Genomic DNA, 15,934 nt, shown 5'->3' on the forward strand with positions numbered 1-15,934 from the left:
TAAGTCAAAACATTTTTTCTCATTTCTCATTATGCAGAGTTAGTTTTGTTTACTTCCTGTCTCATATTGCCGATTTGATGACTTCCTTAAGTCATAAGAAAACATTGTTCGTTTTCATCATTTGGAAAACTTTTCAACAAAATAATGCAAAACAAATAAACACTTGCTGGGTCCCATGAAAGCAGCAACACTTGTGTTGGGGAGGGTGGGGAGGGAAACCGGAGCTCTCAAGTAGATGGGAAAATATGTGTAATGTGCCAACACATCATAACACAGTTTCTTGAAGTTCTCCTTTTTTATTTTTCGCTGAGCAAGCTTCTTCAGTGTTTTGTTTGCTTTTTTCGTCTTCTTGTCATGACAGCAAAATACCAAGTCAAAAAGCTGGAATAAACGTTTTCCAGAATGGCTACGATGGGAATTATTATTGGCCCATATATACATAGATACATGTGGTATACCCTATGGTAGTACTAAAACTTCAATATCCGCAAGTTTTAAATTTCGGAAACGCAAATTCTATGTATGTATGTATATATTTAGATAGACAAATGCCAAAGATCTAGGGGGTTCAGACTGGCAATTGGCCAAATTAGACTTTAGAAGCTGCTTAATCGAACTGCTTTCGGGCCAATTGGCATGTAATTGAAATTTTTTTTTATTTTATGTAAAACTAGAAGCAAATTGCAGAACGTCATTGCCAAATGAGGCGCCAGTTGAATTCAAATCAACGGCATGTGGCATATAAGAAGGAGAGATAAAAATGGTGGCATGTGTGCAATAAAATGCGATTATTTTGAAAACGATCCATCTGTGACATATGCAGAAGTGTAAGAACAATTTTCAATTAAAATTTCTCTTTATTATAAGAGGATCTATTAATGATCCATTTCTAACAGAAAATAGATGATGGAAGCTCCTCTTATCAATAGTGAGTCAGTGGATGAAAGCTGCTAACGTATCCCATCATACACAGTAAACGAATGTTGACAATTATTTTAGCCCTATCTGAGTTTAAACCAAATGTAACATACTGACATACATAGACTGTCAATCTAATTTTCATTCGTTTCTTAACCCTTTCGTCTGTACAAAACAAAAACCAGAAAAATTATAAATATTTAAACTAGTTTTTTATTCATTTAAAGTTAGTTTGTTTTAGCGTCCACACCTTTTGCACATTTGATCACGTGATTAAAAAACCATTCAATAGAAAACGTGCCGAAAACTAAAGAAAAAAAAAACAGCAACAACAACTTATTAATGTCTATCATAATGCATATATCAAATTAACACAAAATCCGCACGAAAAATCCAAAATCCATACAATAACAAAGTAATAGGGGAGCGATAGAAACAACAACAACAAAATGACATCATTGTTATTTTTATTACAATGCCAACAATAGCAAAAACAACAACAAAAAAAACTAAACCAGAGGGGAGCTTGAACTTTAATAAACTTTGCACTTTTGTTGCTGCTTTTTTTTGTGTTTGCCTCTGCTTCTTCTTCGTCGTCTACTTAGTCTGCTTCTTCTTTGAGCTTTTCTGTAGTGATTTTGAGGGTGTATGGGTGTGTGTGTGTACAGACTACCGCGTGTTTTGTGTTTTGTTTCTTACTCATTGTAGTCTATTCATACCCTATGATTAAGGGAGACACGGAAAGGTAGTTAAGGCTATTCAAAAATGTGTTGCAGCTAATTGACTTTTGACTGATCCATCCGTAAATTTCTGTATGTATGTAAAATTTTGGTGTGCGTTGTAATTTGCCCAAAGATTACCTATAGATAACAGTCAAATATCGATATTCCATAAGCCAAGCGAAAACTATCGATATTTTTCCATCTCCACTTTGAATGGGATGTTCTTCCCAAAATATGCAGCGATTATAAACTTTGTAAGGGACACAAACTTTGAATTTTGTCAACTTCTATCTGTAACTTTTAAATACAGGCAATTTGTTTCTGTGAAATCCGTTGTATAGTGTCAAAACCCTTCAAAGCTTCTAAAGTTTAGCACTAAAATGCCTTACACCTATCGATTCTTTTAACTGCAATTAGAATATCGTTCAAAGAGATGCAACAAATTTGAGGGTAACTAATTGTCGTCCCCTAGTTTCTTTCAATTTCCTATACTGTGCCAACAGTTCTATTCTTCTTCTTGCTTTCGGTGATGGCATGACGTCAAAAGAAATTGTCTAAATGATTTTTAATTAAAATTTATTAGGGAGCGTGTTTGATGATAACACCTGAGATGATGATAAGACCTGGCATTCGAGGTCGAGATTTGGATTAAACTAGTTTAATAATCATCAGCAGATGAGGCATAGAAAAAATTATGATTATGAGTCTGTGAGATCAATTCGTAAGCAATATTCTTATCAAAAAAAAAGTAGAAATTAAATTTCAAATAATTTCATTTTTATTTTCACAACTTTTCGATCAACAGAAATAAAGACAAAAAATAACGCCATTGACCGTTGTCCACCGCATTTTGCATTGTGACATTGGGCAAATAAATCCACACACGCACACTCACTCACACACACACGCACATACGATTTTGTGTTTTTCCTTTTGATGTCGCAAAGAAAGAGAACAAAAGTCACGCCATATGAGTCATTGCACTCTGTGTCGCATTTCTCAAGACTTTTACTTTTTACACAGATTATGGGACAGAGTCATAAACTCACGCTGGAAGTCGTCTCCTCCTTGAGTCCCATCACTCAGGTTAAAAAACTTTCGTCCTTGCCAGGCGACGTAGTTCAGCGTCATCATCCATTAACTCAGGCAATATTCATTCTTTCCCTTCTCTTTGCATCGTTCGTCGTAAGGCATCGCATTGCACAGATCTCAGCGCCCATTCTCCTCCATATCATTTCATTTTTGTTGTCCAGCTTTAATTATTTCGCAAGCTGCAAATTCATAAATATAATAAAAACCCAGCGAACAATGCAGAGAAGGGCAAAAACAACAATAAATAAACGTTAATCATCACAAGAAAACATGAAAGTTTATTAAAATTAAGAATTCAGCTTAAAATTTATTTATGGAAGTAACTACAAATGATCCACGAGGGAAATCAAAGAAGGGATTACGTGAATTTGAAGACAAATTTTGGAACAATAAACCCAATAAATTATCGATACTTATCATCAAAATACATCTAAGTGATGAAGTGCTTTATTATATAGAATGATCTTAATAGTAGTTTTGCTTTGACAATTGCGTTATCGGCGATGAAATATCGAAAAGAATTGCCTTTTTAAAAATAAAATTAAGATCGATATACATATGTAACTATTACAGTTTTTTTTATAGACTAATGTTTAAGATTAGATTATATACTTAGAAAAAGCTTTAAGTCCATCAAGGAAAAAACTACTGATAATTAATCGGAAATTAAAATGATAATGATTAATCAAAGTTAAAAATGCTGAACTAAAAGTTGATTCAAAGACTGCTTAAAATTTATTTATTTATTAGAGGGGAATAGTCTTAAAAAGCCAATTACCCATAGACGTCAATTAAAAAATCATCAAAAATGATTTTTATACATATGCGATTTGAAATGCCTGAAGACTTTTCCCCAAGTCTAGAGTTTGAGCCATGAATAAAATGTATTTTTTTTTTTTTTTTTGGCGCTTTGACCTTGCCGCAATAAAATTAAAAAAAAAAAAAATACGCAAACAAATAACCACCAAAAATTGAGGTCACTATGACAATAAAACTTCCTACATAGAGCACTAGACAGAGATTTTCGACTAGATTAGGAGTTCCCTTTCATCTGTGGTCGGACTGACAATGCCAAATACGCAATTAAATTGTCATAAGTGAAAGATTACTAAGAGAAGATATATACTTATAGTCAGTCTTTCAAAAGTTGAAGTATTGATTCACGATGGTTGCTGGTGGATGGTTGGTTTATGCAATCAATCAAATCGAAACTGCATATTAAAGCATATTAATTTTGTCGATCGGACCATTTTAATGGTTGTATAATCACATAATTGAAAACTTAAAAAGAAAATTGTCAGCAATTTTTTGTTATTGTTGATTGTTGGTGAGCTTTCAATTACATAAAATAAAACGAAAAACAATTAATGTTTATGTAAAATATGGGACACTGTCTTAAAGATACCCTGTAACGAGATAAGGCAAAGTTATAGATTTAAGAAAGTAGATAATAATTTATATTTAATTTACCTTATTGACTATGTACAGTACTTTAAACGAAATTTTTATTCCAAATTTGCTCTCTTAAATTGTTGAAAAGTGAAGTCTTTTGTCTTGACCAAGCGAAGGACAAACAAGCTAAGTGAAAGCGATTTCAACTTCAAAAAGGATTTAAGTTTGGTTTTAAAGCAACTGAAAGTCGGTCGAAAAATCCAATCAACAGAGTCAATTTAATGCCTTACTACATATGATTTCTTAGTGACTTTATCTATTATTTACCTTAACTTAAAATTTATAACTTCTACAAAACATTGCTAAAATAAATTGATTACATAAGTTAAAAGTCATTAATTTATGTAGAAAAATTTGTTTAGTTAGAGAGATTAATCAGATAGATTGCTTCTAGTAACCTAAAAAAGTTACATACAAAGCCCAATTCTCCAATAATAGTTCCTATTATTAAAATAATTTACTACAAGCTCAATAGAAAGAAGATTTATTAAAGTTTGTCTAAAGTTAAAATATGTTTTACAAAAAATTAAACAATAGAAATGCATTGTTCTCTTGCAAAGTGTGGTCAGCTGTAAGATCAGATATTATGCATGAAATGTTTCAGCAAACTTCATCCAAAAAGGTGGAAAGTTCCTAATTCAATGAAGTTCTACAGATTTATGCTAAATGAATTGCAACTTATACCCTTCAAATCTCTTGAATAGCCAAAGGGTATACACAAAATGGAGGAGATAGACGACAATTGAAAAATCTGTATGTCATTAACTAAATTTTGTGTGTTTGTCGCTATTAACTAACTCTACATACAAAACTGTATTTTGGGTTCTTAATGGGGTGATTTGGGGCTCACCTTGACTGCAAACATACACACACACTCTTATAAAAACGAGATTTTTCATCGAGAGTGACTGGCGGCAAACACATAAATTTGTAAAAACAAAACAAAAACGAAAATGAACAAACCTTTCAAGGATTTTAGTTTGGCACACACACACCCACAAAGCGGACAAACAATTACAATTGATTAAGTATGTGTTTAGAATGATTTGATTAGCATCTGTCTCTGGGGGCTCTCAGACATACTTAAGAATTGAAATTTATTGAAAAGTGAGTCGAGTCTCACAGCATGGGGCAATGAACTCATTTTAGAACTTATACAAGTGATTTGCCTATTAAACATAAAAACAATTGAACTAGCCTTGGAGAGGCCATTAAAGCTATGTCGTTTTGTCTGTAACACTTAACGGTTGAAAAGTCTTTAATTCTAATAGAATAATCTCGATAGCTTAATTAATTAATTTATGGAAACTCTATGTAGAATCAAACTCCTAGAAAATCATCTAATCCTAATTAGAAGGGAAGAATAGATTTTGAAACAGCTTTAGCTTACAGGATAATAGAAAAAGGAGTCTGTCTCCAATATTTCATAGATCTTTAGTTTAGATCGATTGGTGATTTAAGCATTTTGATAGTTTGAGTTAGAATGAATTGATAATATTAACTGATAAAAGTAACTGCAAGAGGGTATATAACTTTTGCCATAGTCTATTTTCAACTGATTTAGCTTACAATTAGTTTTTTCACATTTTAAGCATGTGTCAGCATATAAAAAAGTGAGTTATGACTCAAGTAGTGAAAAAACTAATGATAGATACCAAAAGTTTACATAAAAAATAACATTAAGCAGCGGAAACTAGCTACAAAATATAGTAAATCCTTTCTCACATTAGCCTGACCTAGATCTAACTGAAACTTTTTCTTTTCTGAAGAGCAGGTCTTTGAACTCAACTATAATGTATTTAATAAATATCAGATATACACATATATATATGCTTAAATTAATCCTCCTTTTATGTGTTTATCTTATTGCAGTGCATCTGGGACAAGTGCAGTTGCGATTGACAATAAAATCGAACAGGCAATGGTAAGTTTTAGCACTTGATATACATTTATTTCCCTTTGTTTATCTGACATCACATGTCTAAAAATAATAAAAACCGCAACTGATAAAGACAAACAGGAAAAAAAAACAAACGAAGAAATAACAAAAATATAAATCTTTATAATGCCCTTAAAAAAAATGAAGCAAGTAAGTCGACTCGTCGACTTGGGTATACCATACACCAGGTGAAACAAATATTTCAAATTTCGAAGACCAAATGTATGTATGTCTATTAAATTGTTTTAACATGTCTTATACTATGTGCTATCTCGCTCACTCTACAAACACACGAGCACTCTAGCGCCGCTACTAGCCAACGTCCAATTCTGGCCTTGTGGACCGCGTAGTAAAATACGTTCATACGCATATTTTGCATGTTTCTAGTCCGATTTCAATAAAATTTGGTAGTTTTGTAGAAATAGATAAGATAAATTAGTCTGCCAAATTTAAATGCGATAGTCAAAAAACTAAAGGAGAAAATCGTTTTTTTCTAAATTATGGAGGCGGAAGTGGGCGTGGCAAAATGTGAAAATATCTAAATTCTCTGCGCATACTATGCTAGTATACATACTAAATTTGGTGACTTTAGCTTTGTTAGTTTTTGATAAAATCAGTTTTGTTTAATTTACGGGGGCGGAAGTGGGCGTGGCAAAATGTTTAAATAGCCAATATCTGCGCGTCTATTAAGCTAGTCTACATACTAAATTTGATGTCGGTAGCTATCATAGTTTTTAAGGAAATCACTTTTATGTAAATTCCGGGGGCGGAAGGGGGCGTGGCAAAAAGTTTAAACAATTAGTTTCTGCGCGCTAACTAACCGAGCATATAAACCAAATTTGATGTCTCTAGCTATTATACTTTTTAAGAAAAACAGTTTTGTGTGATTCCTGGGGGCGTAAGGGGGCGTGGCAAAAAGTTTGAACAGTTAATTTCTGCGCACTAACTAATCGGGTATACAAACTAAATTTGATGTCTCTAGCTGTCATACTTTTTAAGAAAAACAGTTTTATGTGATTCCTGGGGGCGTAAGGGGGCGTGGCCGAAATTCCAATTAATGCTGAACATGTGCATACTACACGAGTATACATACCAAATTTGGTGGCTCTAGCTCTTATAGTCTCCGAGATCTGCGTGTTCATACAGACGGACGGACGGACGGACGGACGGACGGACGGACGGACGGACGGACGGACGGACGGACGGACGGACGGACGGACGGACGGACGGACGGACGGACAGACGGACATGGCTAGATCGACTCGGCTGTTGATCCTGATCAAGAATATATATACTTTATAGGGTCGGAGAAGCTTCCTTCTGCCTGTTACATACATTTTGGCGACTTTAATATACCATTTCACCCTATGGGTGTATGGTATAAAAAGAATAATAATAAACAGCAAATGAAGCAATGCCTTTTTTTACGCTGTCTTATCAAATGAAACGTTTTTGAACTTTTGACCGTGAAAATATGTCGAAAGAGGCTGTCGTCCATACGATTGACTTTTTTTATCAACATCATATTGGATGAGTGTATGCAGGAATTTATAAAAAAATAAAGGAATTACTATGAATCAACAGGCTGAATTTCCATTTGGTGGCGTGTGAGTGTCCTAACTAAATTTACCTGGGCATAGTTTACATCTGTTAGGGTCATGGGTTAAGGTGAAAGGTGGCGTCATCATATGTTCATTGCTTGTTAATTGGCCTTCAACAAATGATGGGTCCCAAGTGTTGCTCTTCAGTCAGACGGTTCGACGCTTTCAAGAAGTTATTCTGCATTACATTTGGACAAGTGCTGCCTATTCTACTAACAACAAGTAGACACATTGCTTGTAGGAGGTAATCAGCTTTTATTTTTGGTCCAAAAATAGAAGCCAATTCAAACATCTGATAATAAAATAAAAACAGATTCCCCTTCAAGTGTTTTGCTAACTGACTGGCTGGCTCTCGATGATACAATTCAATGAAGAAGAAGTGTTGTGGGCCATTCTCACAAATTTAGTTCAATTGAATTGCTGTAGATACTTTTTGCATACAAGTACGAATACGACTACCCGTTGTCGTTGTACAATTCTATTTTTAGACCCAATTAAAAAAAAAAAAAAAAAAAGAACAGACTGAAGAAAAAACTCAAAGAATATGAATAAAAGCCAGTCCACTCGTGCGATGACAATTGATTTTTCTTTTTCCTCTGCCTCCCTCTCTGCTGTATATGAAGGAAAAAAGTTGAAATTGAAAATGTAAAATAAAGTGCGTGTTGGTTGGTGGGAGGGGGGAAACTCTGTGTCAATTGAGACGAGTTTCAATGTGTGGGCGCAAATCAATTGAATGAACCACAAAACAGAATCAGGGAAAGAACCAACTAACATTGCTTATACTATCAAAGTGGATTATGCCATTCAAAAGGGTTTTCATTTATGCAAAAGGCATCACGAGTGTGTGTGATAGTAGAATTTCATTGAAGAAACATTAAAAATGAAAAAAAAAAACATATGAATGAAATTGCAAATAGCTCAACACAAACACCTACAAAACTAATTAGCCAATCTAATCGGCCTTGTTATCCTTATCAAGTATTATTATAAAAAGGTCTGAAATATGCCCTTGCTCAAGGCTATCAAAGAAACAGTTAAAACTTTACTAGACCTCAAGTCTTTAATGTATTCTATTAGATATATCGCAATCTCTTTGCGAAAAGTCCTATTTTTATATATTTATCTGTATAACAGAAATTCTTATCATAAAAGAAAAGATTTACAAAAGTTGTACAATATGGACAACCACAGATAAAATGATGAAGAAAATAGAGGAAAAGTTACGAATTGAAGGTATAACAGTTGTATAACAGTGGTAAAACTATTACTAAAGTCGCATAATAATAAAGTCAATAAAATTGTTGTTTCTTCATGTTTCTTAAATCTATTTTTGCATAACAGTTATAAAATATATTCCTATCATATTCCTATCGTTGAAAAGAGATTTATAATGGAAAACCACAGATAAAATGATGAAGAAAACATAGAAAAGTTACGAATTTAAGGTATAACAGTTATAACAATTATTATTAAATGTTATACAGTGGTAAAACCATAACGAAAATCGCAGAGTCGGTTAACAGCTGACAAAATTTAATATAACAATAAAGAAACAAGAAATTTCTAATTAATAACGTATAACGCTTATATAACACTTGCCTTAAATTGTTATACACCCGTGTTCTGTTCCATTAATTTACCTTTACTTATATATCGCAAAAGACGTCGAGACTTTTTGATGTTTATTGAACCACTTCAAACAGCATATTTCCTGTTTACTACTTGCCATCACATAACTCAAGTATTTTCAATTAACTAACTATAACTAGGCTCACTGATTGAGTTCCTTCTTCTTCTTTATCATAATCAATAATCAAAGTACCCAAAAATCACAAATATGTCCAATTTATATTGCCTCAAAACGGATCTCAGCCACTTTAGTTCAGTATATGACACATTTTGATTCGTACATACTTGTTGCATTCAGTTTAAACCGCCTACCGATCGTCATAAACACCCTCTCCCGTCGCTGCTACTGCTTCTCCCCCTCCTTCTCATCATCAACATGATCGTTATTTAAGTCAATCAACTTTTCCTTTTGAAATCAAATGAAAATGGTCATTTGGGTCAATTCAATTGATGATGCACTTTCTTCAGACCAAAATACAAACAAAAAAGAAAAAGAATTCTTTCCAATGCCTTTCTATTCCACATAATAATTTTTTCCGTCTAGCGTGAAAGTATTTTTTCTTTCTTCTTTTTTTTTTGTTATTGTAAGATCTACTTAACATTTCACTGTCTTTTTTGTCCAAATGGGTAACAGGATTTATAGTTTGCTTGCGTATTTTTTTGTGTTCATTGTTTTACCCTAAGAAAAGTTGACCATATTGGTCTCACTTCAGAAGTGATTTGGTATGAACGAAGTTTCTCATATTGAATATATTCTCAACATAGTAAGGGTATCAAAGATTCCATACCTCTAAAAGTTATCCCGACCCTCTGATTGTTGCTTTTGACCTTGGCGCAAAAACAAAAAAAAAACATTTTTATTTGATATTTTATTCAGCTCCCCTCCTCTCACCCTCTTTTTCGCTGCCTTTTTGTACGTTATCAACAGGCTGAGGCATATATAAATTTTTTTTCACATTTCTGTTGTTTACTACAAAAATGGCAGACGCTTATCTCTCCTCCGCTTATACAAAATAAAGAAAGAAAACGAAAAACAGCAACAAATTGTCATAAATTATTTGCCAAACGAGCAAACAAAACAGACAAACCCCAAAAAAATTCATAAATTAACATTTCAAATATTTTCAAGTACATTATTTTAATAATTTTTGTGTTTCGCTTTTAAGCCAACAAACACAAATTGCTGTTATTTTGACATAATAATTATAATGGTATTCATCTGACCACAAAACCAAAACCCTTGAGGCTATATTTGTTTCTCGTCTGGCAAAACTAACGAAAATTGACAGCCAGCCCCTCCCACATTTCTGCCCTCACATCTCTTTAGATGATCAAGTGAAAGTCTTGTCAAATTATGCATCAATTGCCATATACTCTGGAATAAGTTGCAATATAAGAAGGGATATTGGTAGTATCGTTAATTTGTACAATCCTCTGTCATAAATTTTAAAGTCTAGCAACTCTGTTACTTTAAGTAATACCAAAAGTTGCCAAATTTGCCAAATATTTGAAAGCGTTTGACTACCTTTTAGATTGGTATAGCTCAAGATCGACATTAATATAGTATTTTAGTATTTCTATCTCGTATTTTACATTAAATACATACTAGTTTAAGGAAAAATGTTTAATGTAATCAATATAATCCTTAAATGAGGTATTTACTTCTTCTTATACCTCCTACACAGTCAAGCCTATATCTATCTCATCCGAAACTCATTTGCGTCTTGTCAATTATTGTCGAAAACAACACACAAATATGTTAATTATACATACATTTTGACAAGAGTAAAGAAAGAAATTGTTTTTACTTACTCACTTGACACAAAAGTCATTAAATAAACAAAAGCGAGACAAAAATTCTTCATTTATTTATACAGATTTTAATAAAACAAAAATTTATTTTTCGTCGGTCATTTAATTTTCCTGTTTTACAATCGCTCTTGCCTCGTTTGCTTGACCCTTTCGGTGGGTGGTGATTGTGGAGGTTTTATAATTTCTACTTCCTTAAAATAAATTTGTTTTCTTACATTTTTATTTCCCCAGAAGTATCAACACACACACACACACACACCACCACCTATCAATCAAATGAAACATTATGATGATAATGATTCCCCAAAGATGATGTCATTAATTTTGTTTGTTCTGCTTCTGCCCCCCTTTCCGATTTTTGCTTTTGCGCATTTTTTTGATAAAAGAAACGGAGGCAATTAAAAGGCACACGACTGAAACCATACGACACAGACTTTCATTGTACATTTTATCAGCTCCTTGCGATTTCCTCTCCTCCTTCTCCTTCCACTCTCTTTCTAGTGACATGACAGCTCCACTCACACGCTCCAATTGCAATTTCTATGGTTAATCTCATATACAAAAACATTTTATTCTTTCATCTGAATAGACGAAGAAGAAATGTGTATTTATTGCGTTTGATTGTCATTTTCATTCCTCGTATGGCTAATCAAAGTTCTCTAGGCGCCATTTTCAATTATGGGAGCACCGAGATAAGATTGTTTGTGGCGGTTTTTAGGTTAGACTAATATTTAATAACTGATTTGAACAATAAAACCAAATCAACCAAAACTTTAACTTTTAGCTTATCAATAGCTAAATAATACAAAGAAAATCATCGTCAAGGTAATTAAAACAAAGAATTGTAACTATTGAAAAGATGCTTGCTCTACTTTTCTTATATGAGAAAAGTACCCACATCTTCCTTATGATCACTAACCATCAAATAACTAAATAAATAAATAACTAATATACATTGATTCAGGAAAAGTTCAGAGTGATTTATCAACTCATTAACAGTGTTTGAAATAAAACCAATTAGTTTTATTTTTGTTTTTCTGGTAACCTAACCTTTTCCTATCCCAACATAATTATATGACGATTGACATCTATTAATTGAGGAAGATATTTTTCTGGCCAAATAACATGATAAGCCCAGTTAATGACTTAATGACATCTGTTGGCATTAACTTTTGGACTAGAATTTTGCGCCATGCCATTTGTTTTCTTGTTTTTCTTGAAAAACACCTCCAAGAGCCCCATAAACATAATAAGTTGTTCAGATAAGATAATAAATATAGGCGTAAATATATACATAAACTTTGGACAGACTGTTTTGAGTGGGTGGGTGGGTTTTAGGTTGGGTTTTTACCACTCCTCGCCGCATCGCAAGTGTTTGTGCAAGTGTATTAGAGGAGAGTTGGAAAACAATAACTTACTTTTGTTACATAAGAGACACCAGATCCAAAAAGAGAGACGACTTAGTAGGAAAGTCTTTCAACTTGTTTTTATTTACCCCTTTTTGACTAAAACTAGGAAATTCCCAACAGTTGGTCCGCATTGTAGGGCCACGTGCCTTTGCGGCGATAAACATGACTTTTCATTACCTTACTGAGTGAGCAATTCATGTATCTGTCTGCAATCGATGGGTATCTATATCGACTGGCTATATCTGCTCTAATTGCATTGACGAATGACTGGGCCGCGCACTTTAAGCCAACCAACTACACAACCACAACTCAGCTCAATTGACGTCACGACACTAGCATCTGAATGGGCTAAGTGTCTGGCTTAGTTTATAGGTCGACTTTTCTATCGAACAGCTTTCGATAATCGCCGGTAATAGAGAGCACATTGCTAATTAGGCTTGGCAGTCTTGCTGGTACGAGGGCGACGGGCTGGACAAATGATTGCGTGTCTATCATTCGATCTCTATAGTGGCACTTAATGAGCATTTATTGGCCTAGAGATGGGCAATTTGTCACAGAAAGAAAGAATGAAATGATTTTGACGCAGTTGTCTAAAGAATCGAAAATTCTAAAACAGTTATAGCAATACTTTAATTTACTTCTGCCTAAACTTTAGCTTACTTCATACAACCTTAAAATTTTAAATGAATAATAATCGTTTATTCACTTGGTATTTAATAAATCATATTTACCATATCTAAGCCATTAAATGCCAACATGGGCTTTATGGTCAAGTCTGATCAGTTAGTTTGGCTGACGTCATTTCAACCTTTTGTTCTTAAATTGCGTCATAAAATGCACTTTGATGCTGATCTCTCTCTCTCTCCCTCTACCTCTCTTTTTCTCTCATCTGTTGTTTGTAATATATACATATATACCCTTTGAACACGTTTCGTAATCTTCTTTAGAAATCAGTTTGTGATATTTGATGCTTGTCTTTTATGATGGAGGTTGTTGCGCCGTACTTTTACAATTCTTGCGAAACTTATACCAAAATGCAATCTAACCTTACCCTCAGGCAATGAGCTCACCTCCTCACAGTTCAGTCGATGAGCCGATCTGAACTTAACGATGGAGTTGAGAGAGAGAGAGAGAGAGTGTGGAAGACCGTGGGGATTGGCAATGGTTACACCGAATGTGACTCAGTCATGCAACAAACTACAAATTCGCAGTAAAATTTTTTTTCATTTTGGTGGCAATTAGCTTAAATACAAAAATTTGCATACAAGTTTGTAAAGAAAAAGGGAGTGAAAAATTGTGGAAATTCGAGGAAAAGTCTCAAAAATGATGGGATAAAACACTGACTAAAGGAATAAACCGGAATATTAATACTGAAGCATAAGGAAAACTAATTGAAAACATGTTTTTAGTGTCTGTTTTAATTTGCAGTTGCATTGCATTTGCCGCCTCTGCGAACGTGGCTTCGAAAAACAAAAAACTGGGTCAGCTTTTTATCGCCATACATGAATACATGCATATGTCTAGTATGTATATAGACTATAGATTGAATGCAGTTTGATTGTTTTGTGTGTGTGTCTGTGTGTGTGAGTTGTGTTGCCAGGCAAACTCAATTTTCAATAACAACAACGAATACGAACTTTAAATGCGAAAAAAATCGTAATCAAAAAGTCATTCAAACTTTTTTGTGTGCTGCCCCTCCTCATCCCCTTATATGGGTCTTTTAGTTGAAACAGAACACCCAACTCTTGAGGGAATTGTTTGATAGGGGGGGCATATAGACACATCTTATCAGAATAAAAACACCCTTGGGTCTACTCTGTCTCTATCGCATTAAAAATGAGCGTGTGTTCAGTTTATCTTTAAAAGTGTGTTCTTATTTGAGGGGTAAAGAGAGTTTTTCAATAGAACCTTGAATAGATTCCAATTTGGCCACAGACTAAACAAATTGTGTTAAGACTAGAAATCAAATGAAATTTGTGTTAAATGTTGATGTAGATAAGGGTAAAAAGCGCATGTGTTTATAAACAAATGCCTTCAGGGAAAGGGAATTCGTGTAAAGGTGCACGTCCTGTCGTTAGAAAATTGGGTTCCTGTTAATATCTTCGAGTTGTTCTCTCCATTTTCTTTTAGGTCAATTTGTCCCATGTAACACTTGATTTTCTCATGTGGGTCATCAGAAACTACGTGACGCTTTTCTCCAAAACTTTCATTAAAACTTTTGGCAAACAAAGCCAGTCAGCCACTATTTTGCATGGAAAGTGTGAAAAGCTTTACGGTTATTGTGGTTTTTCCATTTTTTGCTCGTCTGAAATTCTTTAATACTTGTGGCTCAATATCAAATTTGTTTCCGCAACCTTAAAAACATACAAAACCAATTTGCACAAAAGTTGTTTGCCATATCGAACAAATGTCGGCAAACTGGTTTCTTTTGGGCTCTCAAACAAATTGCCATACATTTATTTTGATGAATGTTTCTCTATGGCTCAGTCAGTTAATGGTAGTCAGTTTGGGGGATATATTGACCTTTGTGCCATATAATCGATATGAACTCTCCTCGTCGTTGTCGTCAGTATTCATATATTCACATCCATATATCTTCCGTCTTTTGTTTTCTCGTTCTACAACAAATTGCTCGCTCAGCCGAGAAAAATCGCTTTAAAAAAGCTTTTAATATCTAGGAAGTAAATGCGAAATACAAAAAAACAATTAAAACAAAGCTCAATGTGTTCTTAATCACTTTCTGTACAATAGAAAGAAATAAAAGACGATTTACTCAAGTATTTTCAACCTAGACCTGATTTCAAGTAAATTCTATATACAAAGAGATTTACTTTAACCTTAGCCAAAAGACAATAAAGAAAGTTTCTTTGCATGACCAAATAATTGGTTTTGTTTTTGAATAAAAAAGAGGCGAAGGCATATTCGTTTTAGTAAAGCTCGCTCTAAGATTTTGGTGACCCCGACGCATCAGCATAGGCAATCGTCCTTACTCACATGATTCTTAAATTTTCAAAAGATGCTGTCAAAATTAACTTTATGTTTAATGAGTTTGGACATGTTTAGTATAAAATCAATCTACTAAATATGTATATAATATGTAAGGGTATAGAAATCTACGTCTTTTTTCTGCCATTTGTTTTGGTACTTTTTTTCTCTTTCGTCTGTGCCACTTTTAACCAAACAACTGAAAATGTCAATCAACTGTCAAACTCAACAGCCAAAAACAAGAAACAAAAAACAAAAACAAATTTTTTGTTGCCCAAATTTTCTGCCTCCAAACTGCCACGCCCCCGTGTCCTCTTGTGTTGTTGTTGTTGTTTTTGTGCGCTGTTGCCAGGCAGGCAAAAAAAAAAAAAAAAA

The 15,934-nt window shown here is 33.7% G+C and overlaps 1 protein-coding gene across 2 annotated transcripts in view; it reads left to right on the forward strand.

Annotated features, from left to right (window-relative positions):
• The window catches only part of bun (bunched), a 121,076-nt gene that overhangs the window by 86,927 nt on the left and 18,215 nt on the right, over positions 1-15,934 (forward strand). For both annotated transcript variants that reach the window (XM_068295048.1, XM_068295047.1), the window contains exon 3: positions 6,057-6,108. In XM_068295048.1, coding sequence (XP_068151149.1) covers positions 6,057-6,108 — 52 coding nt within the window. The remainder of the gene's footprint in view (positions 1-6,056; positions 6,109-15,934) is intronic.

Source organism: Drosophila tropicalis, unplaced genomic scaffold (genome assembly GCF_018151085.1).
Source record: "Drosophila tropicalis isolate 14030-0801.00 unplaced genomic scaffold, ASM1815108v1 contig_845, whole genome shotgun sequence".
Lineage (NCBI taxonomy): Eukaryota > Metazoa > Arthropoda > Insecta > Diptera > Drosophilidae > Drosophila > Drosophila tropicalis.